Raw genomic sequence first — 21,238 nt, forward strand, 5'->3', positions numbered from 1 at the left:
CATTCTTTCACGCATGTCAATTTCTTGGGATGTAATTGATGTATTGCGGTGCAACCAACGCCATTATTATTGTGACTTGTCATGTTACTGATTGCGTATGGAATAATAGGGGATGTCCATTAAAAAAAGAACATAAATTTGCGTTGAAACCAATATTTGCATACGTTTTAGAATGTCTCAAAAGTATTTACTTTCGTGAGCCCCTGCCGTACACTCATACCCGAGAAAACCGTTTGCCAATATCTATTGTGGTTCCAGAGATATTGGCAATGAAAAGTTTAGATGGGACCCATTGTATAAAAGGTCAATTTGTTTAGAGATCGATCATAACGGTTAATACTATTTTCATGAAGCCTTTTTGTCTTTCTTGTTCATTCCAAATACTGCTCAGGGCGGCATGTTTCAAACAAGGTGTTTTTAATCACAGGTTAAGAACGCTGTTTAATGTACTTTCTAAATCTACATACTATGTTTTTTCTGTGAAATCAGAAACGAAAATGATAACTACCTTTAAGGTGCATTATTAACAGGTTAATTAAAGTAATTGTCTTGAAAGTCCCTCAAAGGAAGAGAACATTCGTTATTATAATGGATCTCGGTTTCAGTAATCAGGTTATTTAAGAAGTGCGGGTGATTGGCCCACCGCTTCCGATTGCCTTGGACCTTATTGTCCAGGCACTGACGATTTTCCAGATGTTCGGCATATGGGCTTGGCATTTCCTCCTCACCCCTAAACGTGGTTTAAACGTCAGCATCGGTTAAATGGGGGAAATGAGAAGGAAAAGAAAAAGGATGGGCTGGGGATAGGAAAAGGATAGGCGACAGATTTTCGATAGGTCGTTGTGGGTCACACTTGTTCTGTCTCCTCCCCTTCGGGCAGTCCGGCATGGGTGACCCTGCGTGTAGCCACGCTACTGCCGGCATAGCCCTCCAACACTTTGTGTTACAAAATTAAACGCAAGCAGTCTCACATTTTTTATTTTGATTTTTTTTAGAGAAAGAAGAAGTTATAAAATATAATTAAACCACTATGCACATACTTAAGCAAATTATATGTTATTACCATAGAACAACAAGCTAACAAATTTTTATTTTTTAAAATGAAAGATGATGCTATTAAATATAAATGTATCACTTTGCACGAACTTAAGCACATTATATGTTTTTATAGAATATTACGCTCACTTTTTTAAAGTCATATTTGTTTCTCACCGTTTCCATTTCTGCCCTAGTGTTTGTCACATTCCATTAAATGCGGTTCTATTGACGATATGTATTGTGCAATCATCTCTTACTTTAACATAATGAATGTATCTGAATTAATTTTCAGTGACATTCTTGTAATTTACTCATAATTCGAATTACAGTACTTCAATCAGCACAAATTTAATTGTGCAGGAGACTTTTCTCTGGAATAACATTTTTAAATCAGTAACTTCTATACCACTTGCATAAATTTCAAATATTATTCATGTTTGAGCTGTTTATTCGTCTGTCTTTCCTTCCAAATGTTTCGATTTGAATTACTTCCACAATGGCAAGTTCGGTATACCCTATCGAGTTCGTTAATGAAGCAATCCATAGATGGCGTTGAATCGAAGCACATGGTTCAACTGCCACTTAAAGTATGTGCTCTGGATCTGTTTCCATGCCAACTATAAGACGCGCTGAAATTTAAATATTATTTTCAAAACCATAAAACATCTATAGAAGTCAATGAATTAGTCATCTGAACGACTTGTTACGTCCTGGAAAAGAAAAGCGTTTGGACATCGACATGTTTGCGCCTGTTCTGGATTAGAAGACAACGCAGAAATTACGGTTTTCTTTTGATTAGAGGACCAAGTTTCGTAACTGGAAACTATTTTATATGACCTAAGTACCAATTTCTAAGCATATATTGGGTGCAACATTTAAAACTTTGGGAGTTGCATCCCTTTTTCCGAGAAGGATGTAAAAGTAGAAACACTACACTGCTAATCACAGAATGCGATCATAAGATATTTTACCCTCTTACTGCTCCTTTTTTGGAAGTAATATAAACAGAGAGTTATATGTGTCACGACAATTTTCGATGCAGTTTGCGAAATAACCGTGTTGACAGTTCATTGCGCGCTGCGGCAGAAACGCCATCGCACGCAAATGTGAGACAAAGGACAGAAACATTAAGCTTACCTTTGTTTGTTCTTCCTCTGTCGTCTTGAACAGGGGCCCTAATGCAGAAAAGTATGATCCGTTATTATTTCGCAAATAATTTGTTGACAAAAATTCCGTCGGACTGTGCAGTGTGACGTCATAGGTCGGTAGTGGAAGAGAGGTAGGAGAGGAAAATGGCGAGTTGTTGCTGTGGGATGTCCAGTGATCCGTTGTAGTAACTGCGTGTACAGAGACATAGACAAAGTGTGTGTTAAATGTAGTTGTCGAAGATAGTGATTTGAAGTGCTGAAGACGACACCATGACAGCAAATATGTATAGAGTTGGAGGTAGGCATATATATATAATGTTTTAAATAGCTAGGCCGGCTACACACTAGACTGCTGGGCGCGCGCATTGATATTGTAGTGCTTTACTCGATTGTTTAAAATGCGTTTCTTGGCGTGAAAATAAACATTCGACTTTTATGTGCACGTTTCACATGTTTGTACTTAACAGTATTCCATTCCATATCAGAAATCTTGCTTATTGTTAATTGTTTGGCAAACAAATTTGCACTATTTTTTTCGGATGAGCACATGAATGCTTGGTGTTAGTTTGGAAGGCGTCTAAACATTAATTTGGAAAAATAATTAGGTGCCTATATAATAATTGGAAAATCTGCTTAATTTGCAGCTGTTGTACTAAAATTGTAGACGGCTAGAGACCACGCCATAATATTTGTTTACATGTCGGGAGGTGTTTGTTTTGATTTGTAATATAATGTGAAGTACTGACAACTAGTAGTGGCTTTGTTATTAGGTATACGGTTATATTAATCGGCTCGTTCCTTTTGCAAAAATGGTTTTGTATCTTTCGACCAGCTTTATTTAAGTGTTCGTCACTTCACCATGTTGTTTGTCAATGAATGCAGTGTTGGTTTCCAGTAGTGAGAGATTAATTGCAGTTACATGTAGTTATCCAAAATATTAGAACATTAGTTTTCTCCCTTATGAGTTGAATATGAACAGCTTTTTTTATATTTAATTTGTACAAAATTTCAGCCGACTCCTCCTATTAATATTGAACGCCACACTTTACACTGATTTACATTTGATATTTGTGAAGAGCTGTGAGAAGAATGGAAATTCTCTTAGGGATAGAGAAGTAACCCTGGTTCAGTCTATCCAGACCATTACTAGAACCACAGATCCGCTTATGTGAAGTAACCATGCTGCACAAGATCATGAATATCATTACACTTGATTTCTATTGTAGTAACAATGATATTACTTAAGTGGATCAGTGTGCAAACAGCTCCGTTTTTTGCATCATTTTGGAATCAATGGCAATTTTTTTTGTTGCATGAGAGGTTTATCATAGACAAATCCTATGATTAGAAGTAATTTACTAGCTGTGTAGGGCCCACTCATTTTCTTCACTTTGTCACACTTTTATCAAACCCCAATTTTCTTCTTGTACAACAGTCTATCTTCTCGAAATATTTATGAAGAACACAAACAAATTCTACATTGTAAAGGGCTATGCAATCTATCCAGTAATTCATAAGGATGTTGTAATTAAGATTTCCAAAGATATGGTGAAAAGTTGCTTTCAGTTAAAGTGTTTGGTGTCATTTATAGTTGCTGTACTAGGTTGGTGAAATAGTAGAAGTTCATAGCATTCATATTGACTCTGGCAGAGGTCAGATGTCTCTATTAAATGAATTTACATAAGGAGAATCATGTAACGTCAATCTGTTGTGCCAAGGAGTGGAAATCAACATGACGTGATGACTGCTTTTCTGCATGTGTTCTGTGGCAAGGAGAAAAAGAATTGTTTACTTGTTGAGAACAAAGCATGGTTACAGTAAACAGGTTCCAAATGACATAGGTTGCCATGGTTACACAGAGATAAAGAAGATTCCACAGGAGAGACTAGCAGCATCAACAATAACAACAACTTGATGTTGCATTTCAGCAGTTGATTTGTGTTTCTTACCAGATGCGAGGGCTGAACGTGCCCTTGTTACGTTGTCTCACAGTCAGGTGCAAGCTTATTAGTATTAATTTTACATCAGAACTGGAGTGTCCATAGCTGAAATTCACGTTAAAACAAAAGAAACTCCCATTCCAATGCTTTCTTGCTGGGATAAAACAGATTTCAGTTGCAATCAAACTGGGTGCGTGGATGGTTTGTGTATTTTACTTAGGTCACTTAGATTCCAAATTAAAATCTTATTAATTGGAAGCTGAGATTTTCTTTGAAAACTTTCCAGTGAAGATAATAATGATAATTTTGATAACTAACTGTAGGACTGACCAGCAATATCAATGTATTTACTCGTCAACTGTTTCAAGTCATTTTGCCATGTTCATAAAATTGTTGGTGCCTCAGTTTCTTTTAAATATTTTATTTAACTTGGAGCCCATTATTACTGCAATTGTTTAGTGAGGGTTCATTTTATTACTGTGGTGTCCGCCCCAGTAGCTGAGTGGTCAGCGTGACGGATTGCCGTCCTCCGGGCCCGGGTTCGATTCCCGGCTGGGTCGGAGATTTTCTCCGCTCAGGGACTGGGTGTTGTGTTGTGTTCATCATCATTTCATCCCCATCCGGCGTGCAGGTCGCCCAATGTGGCGCCGAATGTAATAAGACCTGCGCCAAGGCGGCCGGACCTGCCCCGCGAGGGGCCTCCCGGCCAATGACGCCAAACGCTCATTTCCATTACTGTGGTTTCACATAGTGATCAGATAACATGTAGGCCTATTCTAGAGCACATAACACTGTTTGCATTTTAATTTACTATTAATTCTGACAGGAGGATTTAATTTTATCTTGGAATTGGTATTGTTCCTGGTATGCACTGCCAACCTAGGATGAAGGTTTTTTTATGTATTTTTCTGAAGTGAATAATAGGTTTTATCTGCTAAAGTAATTAGGGCTTTGAACAATACAAGAAAAATGAGAAATTGCTACCCAACATAAATATAAAATGTTGAGTTGCAGACGGGCCGAAAGCTAAATGTGTAACAGTCGTTTTGTTGCACCAGTCTGCAACTTAGCGCATCATGTTTACAGTGAGTAGCAATCTTGTCTTCTTCCTTAGATTGTTGTTATTAGGGCATGGAGTTTCCAAAGTAGTTATGAGCTTTATTAAACCCTTTTATCAGAGAGGAACTGTGTAAAACAGTTTCCATTAAAGGAAATAAGTGTTCATTGGAGGTGTACTGTGATTAAGATGGTTACATGATGGTCCATAATGGGACCATAGTGTAATTTTTTGATATTTCTGAACAATGAGCACATCATTACTATTTAAAGTGTTTTCTCTTACAGTATTCTTTTTGGTTCCAGAGGAGTCCAAGTAGGGAAACAAATTTGTTGCTCAACACACAACAGGAACAAAAATGGCCCACATTGATTTTAAAAGCTATAGATGTGACTTAGTTTTGTCTTCTCACTTAGATGCACATTAAAACGTTTACATCCCCACCTTAGGCCTAAACACTTGTGTGGCATAATTTGCATTCACCTCGGAGAAATTCAGTTTGGATTTCGTAGAAATGTTGGAACACGTGAGGCAATACTGACCCTACAACTTATCTTAGAAGAAAGATTAAGGAAAGGCAAACCTACGTTTCTAGCTTTTGTAGACTTAGAGAAAGCTTTTGACAATGTTGATTGGAATAGTCTCTTTCAAATTCTGAAGGTGGCAGGGATAAAATACAGGGAGCGAAAGGCTATTTACAATTTGTACAGACAGCAGATGGCAGTTATAAGAGTCGAGGGGTATGAAAGGGAAGCAGTGGTTGGGAAGGGAGTGAGACAGGGTTATAGCCTATCCCCGATATTATTCAATCTGTATATTGAGCAAGCAATAAAGGAAACAAAAGAAAGTTCAGAGTAGGAATTAAAATCCATGGAGAAGAAATAAAAACTTTGAGGTTCGCTGATGACATTGTAATTCTGTCAGAGACAGCAAAGGACGTGGAAGGGCAGTTGAACAGAATGGACAGTGTCTTGAAAGGAGGGTAGAAGATGAACATCAACAAAAGCAAAACTAGGATAATAGAAAAAGTAGTAAAGGAGTTTTGCTATTTGGGGAGCAAAATAACTGTTTATGGTCGAAGTAGGGAGGATATAAAATGTAGACTGTCAATGGCAAGGAAAGCGTTTCTGAAGAAGAAAAATTTGTTAACATCGAGTGTAGATTTAAGTGTCAGGAAGTCGTTTCTGAAAGTATTTGTATGGAGTGTAGCCATGTATGGATGTGAAACGTGGACGATAAATAGTTTAGACAAGAAGAGAATAGAAGCTTTCGAAATGTGGTGCTACAGAAGAATGCTGAAGATTAGATGGGTAGATCACATAACTAATGAGGAGGTATTGAATCGAATTGGGGAGAAGAACAACTTAATTAATTAATTGAGTACACATAAAAGAGTAGGCTCGCCATACAAAGCTTAAAAATCTTTACAAGATTTTGTCTGCTGTGTGTGATCAACCCTTAATTATGCTACCTCATAGAATGAATAGTAGCACAAATTTTAAGTGAACAAGTACTGTTAAGATGTATAGATTTGTAAAATTGTTATTGTAGTGTGCATTTTCACTGCACGCGAAGGCTGTGCTTTCTTTTCCTGTGTATATGTTGTGCAGGTATCATTTTAGAAATTCTTTTGTCTCTTCCAGATTATGTATATTTCGAGACATCATCTACTTCGCCATATCAAATTAGGAGGATAGAGGAATTAAACAAGGTAAGTTTTGTAAATGATCACTTACTTATAATTTAGTCTTGGAAACACACACACACACACACACACACACACACACACACGCGCGCGCGCATATGTAATCTCCAGCATATGAAGGATGACTCGTCATTTATCCTCATGAAACATTGTTCATGTTTCACTGCTGTGGCATCGTTTGTATGTTGTTAGGCTTAAATTTATTTGCCAATAGTGAATGATGGGAACACCATTACGAATGTTCAGTACGTTCAGCCCCCAACAAAATGTGATTGCAAAATCATGTTGTTTGGGATACCAACTGTTTTCTCACTTCACTTGTTATATTAACTGCAAATATACTTGTGGCACTTGTTCTGTTGTACAACCACCCCAGCAATGGAGGATCTGTTTTTGTCCACCAGTTATTGTTAGCTAATAGCGAGTGTATAATTCCCACCCAGCATTCTTTCATGCAATAACTTTAATAGGGTCACAAATGAAAAGCTTTGTACTAATAATCAGTGCTCCGCTTTTAGGGTTGTTATGTTCGAGAGCATAATTTGAATTACCACATATTTCCCTTTTTCTTCTTGAATCTTTTCTTATTCCTTGCCTTCTTCCTCTCTGCCTGTGTCTACTTACATTACTACCCCCATACCATCATTACATTATCTATGTGTCAGAATTTAAATCATCTTCCTAATTTTCCTTCTATGTATTATTTTTGTGATGCATATACTGAGTGATGTATAGTTTTGTGTGGCGGTTTAGTCCTTAACTTTGTGTACCAGCTCTTTAATTTCTAAATCTGCCTGGTGCTTTTGATTTTGTTTTAATTCAAATGATTTTGATGCTTCGGGACAGACAGTACTGCATTAGCTGCTGCTGAATTATTAAGCATGCTCCCTTTGTTTATAATTTAAGTTTCACTTATGTGTCCTAAAATAACCACAAATATGAGCTGGGGGAGGAGAGGGTAGTCTGAGGAATGATGCAGAACAGGAAACAGGCTCCAGACACAGACAAAAGCCTCAAATTTTTATATTAAACCATGTTATGCCTACATATGTTTAGCTCTTACAGGTTACCTGAAACTGTGCTGCTATTTCCTGTATGAAACTTATCACCCCAAGTACAATGGAATAAAAATGCCCTCGTGACAATGCTCTTATTCTTATCACTTTCAGTTACAGCGAGACCTGCAAACATAGTTGGCGTTCAAGTCAGATTTCTTGAATAGCTTTTAAGATTGTGTCAGTTCAAGAAATGCACCATATATCCTGTGGCGGTGTGTATGCTTGTGGATAAGTAGTATATGTAACAAGCGGGTGATTTGTGTGTGTGTGTGTGTGTGTGTGTGTGTAGCTGTAAAGCTGTAATGTCTCATGATTATGTTCCTGACAATGAGATACATACGAAAGAAGTGAAACCTGCCAATGACATACAGCCTCATCACTGATGCTCCAATGCTTAATGGTCTCTTTCAAGTGACATTGCTATTGGCAGTTCCTCATATTCTCATTCCGTCAGGCACAGCAGAGAACTTGAACTTTGTAATCTAGTACTGCACATGTCTGGCGATAAAGGGTTGTACACAGCTATTCCTCCTCTTCTCACGAGCCTGATGTTCAACAGTCAAGTGCCACTGCACAGTCATGCATTAGCAATCTCATCTACACAAATATGTGTGGTGTTTTATTGAAGAAGGAAGGAAAATCTTTTAGAAAGTGGAGTACAAGGTGACACTTGAGAGTTTCTCTTGATGTAAAGGAAATGCAAAACTTGCAGTCTTATGTAAAAGAGATGAGAGGAATGGTGACAGCATGATCAATGATAGTTTGCAGTATTTGCTACTTTCTGTTTGCTACAAGCTCTAAGGTTGTTAGGCTGCTATAAAGTTGTTAGTTTTAGTTAGCTAATGAAATGTCACATGTTAAAACAAATTTTAAATAAAATTATTTAGAACACGCCAACAGTAAGAATGATAGGTCCGCATAAGGTAGTTCATCTGACAAAATACAGTTTTTTTTATATAATTGTCACCTGCTAAGCTAATTTATTGATAGAGAAAGCAGTTTACCGTATTATTGTGTTTTATGCACCAAGTAGTTATTGGAGAAATCAAAGATGGGGTCATTAAGTGAGCTATAATTCAGTGGGAATGAATGTGGACAAGTAACGGTATTATGAACCATAGAAAAAAGAACTGGAAGAAACAAAAATGTGTTGTACAACTTTTATACAAAATGGTGCAAAAACTCTGGCTTGTAATGACATACAGCAAAGCTAAACTCTGTTCAGTGTTATTTGGATGTTCTATAGTCAATTCAAATCACTTCAGAGGGTTGCAAGGTTGGTTCCATGTACAGCAGCTGCTTCTTTCTCGCAAACTCTCAGACTTGAGCTGGTGCACCAGCTTTAATGAATTAAGTGTGCATAAGGTATTTCCCACCAACTTTCATTGCACTGCCCTCCCCCCTCCCCAACAATGAAACTCTGTGAAACTACTAAGGTACAAATATTTTTTAATGTTATTTCCTTCTGCATCAGTGCAGAGTCCATAAAGTTTGTCACCAATGGGCACCATCTTGTGGAGAATTGGATACCTTACAGGCACCACATCGCCAGTAGTATGCATCTGGTTACGCATGTGCCAGCTGTAGCTCTCTCCATGTGTCATAAACTAGTTATACAGTGACTAGAGAGAATGAGGTAGGTCAGATCCTTCCATATTCTAATGTGCCATTTCTCTGCCAAGAAGCCAATAATAGTATTATGTTGTGAGTATGAATGAGATGTCTGCCAAGATTCTTACCGGTTTGTGACACACATGATGACTTTAAAATAAGGAAGAGGATTTGTAAATGTCAACATGTATGTATACTTACATGGAGTAATTTTGGTGGCATGCTGACCATGTTGCTAACACCTGATGCAAAAAACTTTGCTACCGCCATAGTGAACAGATGTTGTAAAGTTGGAAACTTGTTATTATTTTGGGGACGTACCATCATAATTATACTATCCGCCAAAAATGTAGCATATGAAACAAACATATAAGAACATATAGTGTATTTGAATAGGGGTATAATGAATAGGTCTTTCCAGGAGGTGGCAGTGTGGAGTGTAGCATCGTATGGAACAGAAACTTGAAGAATAAGCACAACATGCAAGAAGAGAACAGAAGCTTTTGAAATGCACTGTTGCAGAATACGGGAGATTAAGTGGCAGATCATATAACTAATGAAGAGATACTGAGTCTGATTAGAGAGAAAATAAATTTATGGCACAACTTGACTAATAGTCAGGATGCTGAGGCACCAAGAAATCATCAATTTGGAATGGATGGAAGTGTGGAGGATAAAAATTGTAGAGGGAGACCAAGTCTTGACTGCAACAAGCAGTTTCAAATGCATATTCTGTGGTCGCACAGAGGGATTTCCCCTGTGAGAGGGATGAGAGGCACAGAAAGAAGAAACTGTCCAATATACGTGCCCAACACTAGTGTTAAGTCTTGTACTGATTAGAATTATTATGTGGTTGACGTTTTAGTGAGTAAAGTGGGAGGGTCATGTGTTCAACCAATTGTAGTTCTCTCTTGAGCCCCACGTGGCTGCCGTGTCACCCGTTTTGTGGGTATGGAGAGCCTTGTGGAGCGTGGCTGCTTGCTGCTGACAACAGTTTCCCATGCTACTTAAAATCCGTCTTGATTGCAAAAAATATTTTTTTTTTTTTTTATTACTCATATGACCGGTTTCGGTTCATTCAGAACCATCTTCAGATCTGATATTTCAGTTACAGGAGTAACCCGTCCAAATCCAGCAACTTTCACATGCTACATCACATGTGCTGTTCATTCAGAACCATCTTCAGATCTGATATTTCAGTTACAGGAGTAACCCGTCCAAATCCAGCAACTTTCACATGCTACATCACATGTGACGTAGCATGTGAAAGTTGCTGGATTTGGACGGGTTACTCCTGTAACTGAAATATCAGATCTGAAGATGGTTCTGAATGAACCGAAACCGGTCATATGAATAATAAAAAAATTTTTTTTTGCAATCAAGACGGATTTTAAGTAACATTATAAAATCACTGATTGCTGTTATCCCATAAGACGTTATGTCTGTTTTTGCAAAGTTCCCCATGCCACTGCACTCTGCCAATTCCAAAGTAATTTTAATTGGAGGAAAGTGATAAGTATCCTCTGTCTCATTGTCAGTGTGGTAAGGGACCATTGTTGGTAGTTCAGGCTATAAGGTCCTCACCAGCTGATATCTTCTGCAAGCTTGTCTTCATGTGAGGATAGTAGGTTGCAGGATTACACAAAGTTGAAGAGTTTTGCACAGAATGGACTAGTGTGAACAGCTGCATCAGACCAGTTTTCAGACTGAAGACTACAAAAATGGGTATAACATATTAATGGTTGGAGATACAGGGAAATTGCGCATTCCTGGGCCGACCAACACTTTCTGAATGGTCATTTCAAGTGCACACATACACAATATGATAGTGTTGAACGTTGTGTGTTGTCTGCAGTAAACTGAACTTTCCAAAGTGTGCATGTGGACAAGTTATTGAGTTTAAGATGACTTATTTACTTATTTTTAACTTCTTTTTATTTTTGGAGGGGATGTGCTGCAGTTTTGGCAATGTGTGCATTTGCCATATTGTGTAATTGTGCAACTGCATTCCATAGGAGAAAGGGAGATGCAGTACTGATGATATTTGCACTTAAAGATGTAGGGCAGTGAGAATTGGCCCTATGTGTATTCAACTAAATGATAGAAAGTTGTTCCGTGAGTCTGTGGAGGAATGTGGAATTTCATTTCTAGTTTTCGCACAATATGGGGACACTGCTACCTGTTTGAAGATGTTTCTTCACTGTGGCTTTTTACATAAGCAATATTTGGTTCATGGAGACTATGGAACCTGAAAGCATACCTATTCAGTGTGTTACTAGAACTATAATCCAATAGAATACTGCCCATTCCAGGTTTCAATAAATTTTTCAGACTTTTTGCCTGAATTGTAAGTGCTTCCTTCTTGGTCTGTCCATGGTGAAATTTTTACTTCGACAAAACACAGAGAATGGCTCACTTCAGAGACACATTTTCTCAGTGGATAGTTTTATTTGTCAATTCTGTCATTTTTTGTGGACAAAATTTAATTCATTACTGATCATTCCTTCACTATGTTGTGATCTGCACAAATCTTAATATAGTTAAGGATATCCTTGATAAAGTTCCCACAGTGGGCAAGTAAGAATTCAGGTGTACATATGATTAGCGTGTTTGCTTATTCAAAGTTGATGACTTTGTAGATATATTTATTCATGTTACTGTTAACAAGAAATTGTTCAGATAGTAGTATTGTTGAAACCCAGTTTAAAAGTGAAATAGTTGTTGTAACTGATGGCTGCAGTACTGGATTTTGACGTTTTTGCATAAATTGTTGGGCTATGTACCAGTAGTCTTTTCCGTTTGGATAAAACAATATTTAGATAGATTTTAAGTTTTTCCGTATCGCCCTTCGTTACATTGTGGGAACTGCTACAGAAGTTTAATTTACAGTCCAGAAATTGGAGGATCAAATGTGGCTAAATTTTAAGAATAATTTAGTGCAGTTTAATTGTATATGAAATGTGTTTGATTTCTAAAAGTGTAGTGCACAAGTAGTTTCATCAAAAAGTAATGTTAGAGTTTGATACAATACTTCCTAATTCCTGAAATCAATGTTATTAATCTGACAATTTAATTCATGCTTCCAAGATCATAAACAGTGCAGAAATGAATTCTTGTTCAGGAAAGGCTCGGCTGTATCTAGTCCACAGATACAATGTCAGAATGTCTTGTGTTTCATCTCGTATGTTATTATCCACTATTGATGATGAAGAGAAACGGTAATTTAAATTGGCATTCATTTGGTTATGACCCTGCAACCAGTCCCTGTTTTGGACATTTTGATTCTACAAAACTTTCATGAAACAAAAAGGTTGTTAGGTTTTTGGTACTTACGGTGCTCTGTCTTGTGGTATGTATGGCTACCATAAGGTATCCATAAAAAATCAAGAGTTTGAAGCTGTTTTATTCATAGGCATATGATTCTTTAAAAAAACTGGGGCTTTACGAATATCAAAATTTAGTCTTTTGCTCTATAGTAAAGTCTTAATTGGGTCACATGCATTCCACTTTACTTAAAATACTTTCAGTGCTCAGTTTTTACTGGTGCATAATTTCCACACATACATAGTGTATTAGAGGTAAATGTAGATGTATTAAAACATGCAAACGAGAAAATATTTCATGTCGGTGTAGTGCGGTGTACTAAAAATCACACGCCAGTGTGTACAGAAGTTAGTGGAAATAAGTAAGAGCCGAAAGAGTAACCACTGAAGCTACTTTGAATAAAATGAAATGCCTGTGATCCAAATAAGACTTAATTGCAGTGCAAAAGGCATTCCTATGTTACCTTTTTTATTTAGTTTTGAGTGGTTTTACGTATTTAATTTTTTCCTGTCATCCTCTTGCTGTTTGTCCTGTGCTCCTCACACGAAGCTGTCTCAGATTTTGTAGCAGATTGCGATAAAATTGTGGGAAATGCCAGCAGTCATTTCTCTTTGGTTTGAATGCCAAACTCCATTAACAAGATTATTATGAGAAGGATAGATTGCTACTCACCACAAAGAGAAAGTGCTGAGTTGCAGATTTGGACAATCACAATACTACTAAATATTTAATCTTTTGGCCAAAAGGCCATCTTTTGAAGTAGGAAGCACATAGCCAATTGCTCAAGGGGGGGGGGGAGACAAAAATACACACACACACACACACACACACACACACACAGCCACTGTCCATTGTCTCCAGCTGCTGTGGGCAGACTGTAGGCTACAATTGGGTATGACATGAGCACGCATCGAAGATGGGTGATAGGAGCAAGGAGGCGGTATGAGGTGGAGGGATAGCAGCGATATGGTGTGAATAGCATAATACTGCTGTTACAGAGTTGGGTCACTGTGCTTGGGTGGAGGGGGCAATAGAGCATAAAAGAGAGGGGGGAGAAATAGAGAAGGGGACAGGGCATGTTGGTGGAATGGAAGGTGTATGTAGTGCTGGCGTAGGAAGAGGGAAAGAGTGTTAAGTAGGTGGAGGACAGACTAATGAAGGTTGGTACCAGGTGGATTATGTGACTGAAGGATATGTTGTAGGGAGAGTTCCCCCCTGCATGATTCAGAAAAGCTGGTGTTTGTAGAAAGGATGCAGACAGTGGAGCATGGGAAACAATCACTGAAGTGAAGCCCACCATGTTGGGCACCAGCGGGTGTTCCAGCTGTCCCGTGATCACAGTTTGACAGTGGCCATTCATGTGGGCAGATGACTTGTTACTTAGTTGTCATGCCTATGTAGAAGCAGCACACTGGTTGCTGCTTTGTTTGTAGATCACATGGCTGCTTTCACAAGTAACCCTGCCTCTTATAGTATTGAAGATGCCTGTGACAGGGCTGGAGGATGTGGTAGTGAGAAGATATCTGGGACAGGTCTTCATCTATGTCTTTTGAAGGTATATGGGCCATGAGACAATGGGTTACGAGAAGGGGTAGCAAAGGGACGGACAAAGATATTACCTAGGTTCAGTGCGTGGCAGAATACTACAGTGAGAGTGTTGAGGAGGATAGTGGGTAGGATATGCCTTGTGCGAGTGGACACAATGAGAGGTAGATACTGTGATTCAGTTGTTCCAGTCCTGGATGGAGTGATACTGAGTCATGAGGAGAGTGCTCCAATGTTGACTGATGGTGGGTATATTAGAGGTGGTTGGCAACTGGATATACTAGATAAGGGAAATCTGTCCCTTGGTGTATTTGGAAAGGAACTGCTCGTCACTATAGATGCGTTGATCTCGGGTGACTAGTGTGTATAGAAGGGTCTTCTTGGTATGGAATAGATGGCAGCTGTCAAAGTGTGGAGGTATTGTTAGTGGTTGGTGGTTGTTGAATTTGATGTGGCCAGAGGTACTGATGTAGCCATTCTTGAAGTGGAGATCAGCATTGAGGAATGTGGCTTGTTGGGTTGAAGAGGACTAGATGAAGCAACTGGGGAAGAAAATATTGAGGTTCTGGAGGAATGTTGATAAGGTGTCATTACCTTTGGTCCAGATCACAAAGCTCTGATAATCTGAACCAGGTGAGGGGTTGGAATTGTGGGTGGCTAGGAAGGATTCCTCTAGATGGCTGATGATTAGTTGGCATAGGATAGTGCCACATGGGTGTCCATTGCAGTACCATGGATGATCCCTTCACAGGAGAAGTAATTGTGTATGAGTATATAGTTGATCATGGTGATGAGGAAGGGTGGCTTGGAGTCAGGAAAGGTAATGTTCAACAGTGCCAAGGGCATGGCCATTGTGGATGTTAATGTAGACAGTGGGGAGGCATCAACAGTGACAAGCAGGGTACCAGGTGGTAAAGGACCAAGAACTGTGAAGGGTCAGTGGAGCAGATGGTTGGTGTCTATTGTATAGGAGGATAGGTTATGGGTAGTATGCTGAAAGTGTTGGTCCACGGCAGTAGACATTCTCTCTGTGGGATAATAGTAACCAGCCTAATGGGCATCCTGGGTGGTTCGGTTTATGAACATTTGGGAGCGTATAGAAGGTGCGAGTGTGGGGAGTGGTGGAGGGGGGGGGGGGGGCAGAGAGAGAGAGAGAGAGAGAGAGAGAGAGAGGGGGGGGGGGGGGAGAGAGAGAGAGAGAGAGAGAGAGATCCAGGGATTCCAAAACTCTTTTGTGGATACGTGAATGGCGAGCACGGGACCCCAAGCCCAAGCTTGTGCAGCTCTCTCCTCTCTTGGCTGCATATCTTCCCTTTCCACGTCCCTCCCTGTCCCCAATTCTCCTCCCCCGTCCCCTTCCATCTCTCTTTGGAGTATGCTTTGCAGCTACATCCGGAGACGGATGCTTGTGAATGAATGAAGTGGTTTCTCTTTTCTCTCAACAGTGTAAAGTATCTGTCCTTACTTTGTCCTTATTCTTCTCTTTACCTTCTTCTCCGCTTGGTGTTTGAGAATTCTCTTCTTTCCTTTTCTTTGTTCCTCCCTTTTTCTTTCTTTCCTCCCTGTGCATGTCTGAAGGCCAACCCATGCTTTCCCACTACAACTTCGGCCCACAAGAGAAAGCTAGATGAGTCTCGGCCACAGAAAATCCTTCCATCAGTGCCAAAGTTCCTAGCTGTTTCGCGGTTGGACAAAGGTCAAGACCTCAACAGTCAACTCTTTCATTATTCAGAAAGGTGTCGATGCAATTGCAGGTTGTGTAAAGTCTTGTTCCTGCTTAAGAAACGGCACCTTGTTAGAAACAGTGCCGTCCAGGCACAAAAATTCCTTCGAATTACACTGCTACACACTTTCCCTCACCGGGCTGGAACCGCACTGTACTTTAAACTCATCGCATGGGTTTGTTTATACAAGATCACTTGACAAACTATCAAATGAGGACATTCAAAATTACCTGTCTGATCAGGGAGTAACGGCCGTACTTCGAGTAATGGAAAGGGTTGAAAAGGAATTGGTACCGATCTGCACTCTCTTCTAGACGTTTGACAGAGTTCAACTTCCATCGAACATTAAAGTGGGATATGAGATAATTTCAGTTCGCCCTTACACCCCCAACCCTACGCGTTGCTATCAGTGTTGGAGGTTTAATCATACTAGCCAGTCGTGTTCCAATATGGCCAAGTGCGTTACCTGTGGCAGGGATGTCCATGAAGGTGATTGCCCATTCCCAACTCCTCGTTGCATCAAATGTATGGGCAACCACGCTGCTTCCTCCTGAGATTACCCTGTATTTAAAGATGAACGAATTATTCAGAAAATTTGTTCGTAAGTTATTCGCCAGTAGAAAGCCCACTGTGCTCCCAGTGGGTAAATATAGCACTGTCCTAACCTCTCCTCGACCTACTAAGGCGGTAGCCATGCAGACTTGCGATCTCACCTTTAGCACTACGGTCATCAGACTAGCCAGCCCAAAGATCGCCCGTTCAGCCTCTCCACTATCACCTGCTCACTCTAAGGCTCAACCGTCATCGACTCCTGCTAAATCACAGGCCCAAAATCGGACTCCTGGACTTCCAAAAAGAGCCTACTCGTGAAGATTTTTAGCTGCCCCCCGAACAACCTGTGGATCAGGATCTTGCAACTCTGGCTGAATGCCATTCCACGCTGTCGGCCACCAGCTCTCAGTGGTTGCTGAGTTGATGGCAGCTGTGGTGAGATTTTTCCGTTTTTCGTCCACCCTATGTCAGTTATCCATTGGAATGTCTGCAGAATTTGCTCCAATTGGGATGAACTATTGATCCTCCTATGATCATTCTCTCTGATTACTTGCTGTCTTCTGGAAACAAAGCTAAGTCCCAATGATTGCTTTGTCTTCTCTCACTTCTAGTCAGTCCAGTTGGATCTCCCCGCTGTTGCTGGCATTGTGGCACATGGCGGACTTGTGAGTCTTCTCCATGGTACCATCCATTATCACCCAATCCACTTAACAAGTTCCTCCCAAGCTGTCGCAGTACATCTTTCCCTTCCTGAATTCACCTTCTCTCTTTGCACCATATACATTCCATCGTCCACACCAAAGGCAAGAGCGATCTCCTACATCTCCTTGGTCAGCTCCCATCCCCTATTTTCTTGTTGGGGACTTCAGTGCCCACCACCCGCTTTGGGGATCTCCGCGTCCTTGACCTCTTGCACCAAGCGGATCTTGATTGCCTGAACACTGGGGAATCTAAATTTTTGTCTGCCTCCACATCAACCTACTCTCATTTGGACCCTTTGGTCAGCACTGTATGGCTACCCCGATGATTTGAATGGTTCGCTCTTGCTGATACACACTCGAGTGACCATTTTCCATGTGTCCTTCGATTGCAGCCACAGCTGCCATCTATGTGCCCAAAATGCTGGAAGTTTTATCAAGCCAATTGATCACTTTTCTCCTCTCTAGCAACATTTGATGACTGCCAATTTCCTAGCATTGACGATCAGGTCACTTGTGTTACGGAAGTTATTCTTACAGCCACAGAACATTCAATACCTCGTACCTCTGCTTTGCCCCGGCCTCCTCCAGTTCCTTGGTGGAACAACGCTCACCGTGACACAATATGCTAGCAGAGACACGCTCTTCGCATTTTCCACCATCATCCTACGTTGGCCAACTGTATCCGCTATAGGCAGTTACGTGCGCGTTGCCGTCTCATCGTATGCGATAACAAGAAGGGAAGTTGGGATTTCTTTACCAGCTCCTTTAATACCTTCACTCCCTCATCAGTTGTTTAGAGTTTAATATGATGGATATCTGGCACGTCCAGTTTTTCCCCGACCTCTGGGCTAACTACCGCGCGGGATACCTTAGTGGATGCAGTTGCAATCTCTAACTCATTTTGTCGACACTTTGCTGAGATTTTGAGCTCTTCTAATTACTCACCAACCTTTCTCCTGAAGAAACAGGTGGCAGAAGAGCTACTTCTTGCTTTTTCCTCTCAAAATCGTGAAAGCTATAATGCTGTTTTTTCTATGGGGAACTTAGACATGCACTCTCCTCCTCTCACTCTTCTGCTCCGGGACCGGATGGTATCCATGTCCAAATGATGCTGTATCTTTCATACCCTAGTCTGTGCTACCTCCTTCATCTTTATAATCGACTTTGGATCAACAGTATCTTTCCCAGAAGATGGTGGGAAGCTATCGTCATTCCTGTTCTGAAACCTGGAAAGGACAAACATCTCCCCTCCAGCTGTCGCCCAATCTCTCTCATGAGTAGTGTTTGTAAGGTTTTGGAGCGTATGGTAAATTGCCGATTAGGCTGGTTGCTGGAGTCCTGAAACCTTTTAGCAACTGCCCAATGCAGTTTCTGAAAGCTTCGTTCCACAGTTGACTATCTTGTTGCTCTCTCCACTTGTATCGTGAACAATTTTCAGAGGAAATGCCACTTGGTAACTATATTTTTGATCTGGAGAGAGCATACAATACCTGTTGGAAGACAGGCATCCTCTGCACACTGTTCTCTTAGAGCTTTAGAGGTTGGCTACCCCTTTTCATCAGTCAGTTTATGACCAAGCGCACATTTAAGGTGCGGTTGAACACTACGCTATCCCATACTTTTCTACCAAGAAAACGGAGTGCTCCAGGGCTCCATGCTAAGTGTTATTATACTGTTTGCCATCGCCGTAAATTCAATTATGGATTGCCTCCTTCCCAATGTCTCGGGCTCCCTCTTTGTCAACAATTTTGCAGTCTACTACAGCTCTCAATGGACCAAGCTTCTTGAACGACATCTTCAGGGATGTCTCGATCACCTCCACTCATGGAACATCAAAACTGGCTTCAGATTTTCTCCCAGTAAGATCATCTGTGTAAATTTTTGGCATCATACAGAGTTTTATTGGCCTTCCCTACATCTAGGCCCTGTTGAACTTCTGTTTGCAAACATCGAAATCTGAGGTGGGTACCATGGTTGCTAATAATCTACCAAAAGTGCATCTGGCACAACATTTCAACACAATGTCTGATGATGTTTAATTGCTTTCTGCAAGACAAATTAGTCCATTTGTGTCTGTTCATGAAATGTGGATTTATCATTACAACATTCAGAACTGTGTTATCATTACAACATTCAGAACTGTGGACAGAGGCTGGTGAAACTGCACCAAAGAAGGCTAAGAAAATTTTGTTGGCTAGACATATGAAGGCAACTGTTTTGGGACTTTCAAGGAATAACCTTATACACTACTTGGAAAAAGGCAGAATAATAACTGGCCTGTATTTTGCTTCATTGTTGAATCATGTGAAAGTTGCATTGGCTGAAAAAAGACCCAAGGTTGGCACACCTAAGAAAGTCTCTTTTGCCAGGATAATGCACCATCCCACACATCACCAATAACATTGGTGAAAGCGCATTAATCAGGCTTTGAATTGGTTCTTCAGCCACCCCATTTACCAGACATAGCCCCAAATGGCTACTTCTTATTCCCTAAACTGAAACTTTGGCTTGTTGGAAAGAAATTTTCATCAAAAGAGGGAGTGATAGTTGCATTCAATGAGTATTTTGCAGAGCTTGACAGAAGTTATTTTTCTGATGGGATGAAAAAGCAGGAGGGTTGCTGGACCAAGTGTGTATCCTTCAAAGGAGACTATGCTGAGAAGTAACGTGATTTGTTACGTGAGTTGTTTAAGAAACAAACATTTTTTTTCTTGCCTTTTACCAGTCTTATCAAACAACTCTTGTACTTCTGTAGGACTGAGGCTTTGGAGGACAGGTTCATGACTGTGTTCAGGGTCCAAAGAGGTTATGGATTCTGAGATGTAAATGCATTAGGTGTGGAAGGCAAGGTTTGTTGGCTTTGAAAGGATGCATATGGGAGGTTTGGAGGTTCTTGTATAGGTGGTGGGTAGGACATTTAAGCTTTTGGCTGAAAGGCCTTCTTCAGAAATAGAACCACCCTTCCCACAAGCACAACTTACACACATATGGCCACTATCTCTAGCCGCTGTATCCCCACCTGTGGGCTGCCACTATGTCTGGCATGAGCAGCACTCTGAGATGGGTGGTCGAGGGAATGACATGGCATGGGGTGGGGAGGGGAAGGGATAGAAGGTTAGGAGCGAGGGAAGTTGTTAATGCTGCAACTAAACTCAAAATTTTGCCTGTCTGATAATCATATAAAGGCAAAATAATATAAATAATTCTAAAACTTGGATTAAAAGTATGTGACATAGGTAATTGAAAAATTATGGAAAATGTTTAAAAGTTTCACATTTGTGTGAGTGGTTATTGAGTCTCATCGAATGGACAGATAAAAAGTGTAGTATGTGCATACTGTATATAACATACCATTAAAAAGTAGCACCCTTTGTGGTCTGTATAAAGGCACCCACAAGGAATTGTGTGACCATTGTTTATTTTCTGTTAAAGACTATCCACAACTGTAGTAAAGAACCCTGGTTGTATTGGACATGACAGCAGATACTGTGTTATGCAATCGTTTGCTTATTTGCTGTCAAATGCCCGTAGAAGGGAATGATTTGGTGTAGTGCTGCGTCAAAGATACAATAAGAGAAAGGAGCATAAGTGTTGATTGGGCAAGTGTGGGTAAGAAGTTAGAAGTTGATCTCGTCTATTGCAAAGGAACCGTGTCAGCTTTTACTGTGGCGAATTTAGGACAGTTATGGAAAATTTAAATTTGGGATGGCTGTAAGAGGATTTGCAGTTGGCTTCTCCCAAATGCAAGTATGGTGCTGTAACAACTAAACCATTTGAACCATTCAGCATTATAATGCCTGCAGTTTGTTGCTGTTTCATCTGGGTATCATTAATA

General features: G+C 40.2%; 1 protein-coding gene across 4 annotated transcripts in view; it reads left to right on the plus strand.

The window, feature by feature from the left end:
• Positions 1–2,176: 2,176 nt before the first annotated feature.
• Positions 2,177–21,238, plus strand: part of LOC126175547 (metastasis-associated protein MTA3) — a 212,602-nt gene continuing 193,540 nt past the window's right edge. For 2 of the 4 annotated variants that reach the window (XM_049922394.1, XM_049922412.1), the window contains exons 1-2: positions 2,184–2,484; positions 6,827–6,894. In XM_049922394.1, the coding sequence (XP_049778351.1) occupies positions 2,457–2,484; positions 6,827–6,894 (96 nt within the window). In that variant the 5' untranslated portion in view covers positions 2,184–2,456. Of the gene's footprint in view, positions 2,485–6,826; positions 6,895–21,238 lie in introns of all 4 variants that reach the window. The other 2 variants (XM_049922420.1, XM_049922403.1) reach the window with 2 other exon arrangements.

Source organism: Schistocerca cancellata, chromosome 1 (assembly GCF_023864275.1).
Source record: "Schistocerca cancellata isolate TAMUIC-IGC-003103 chromosome 1, iqSchCanc2.1, whole genome shotgun sequence".
In the NCBI taxonomy this organism is placed as follows: Eukaryota; Metazoa; Arthropoda; class Insecta; order Orthoptera; family Acrididae; genus Schistocerca; species Schistocerca cancellata.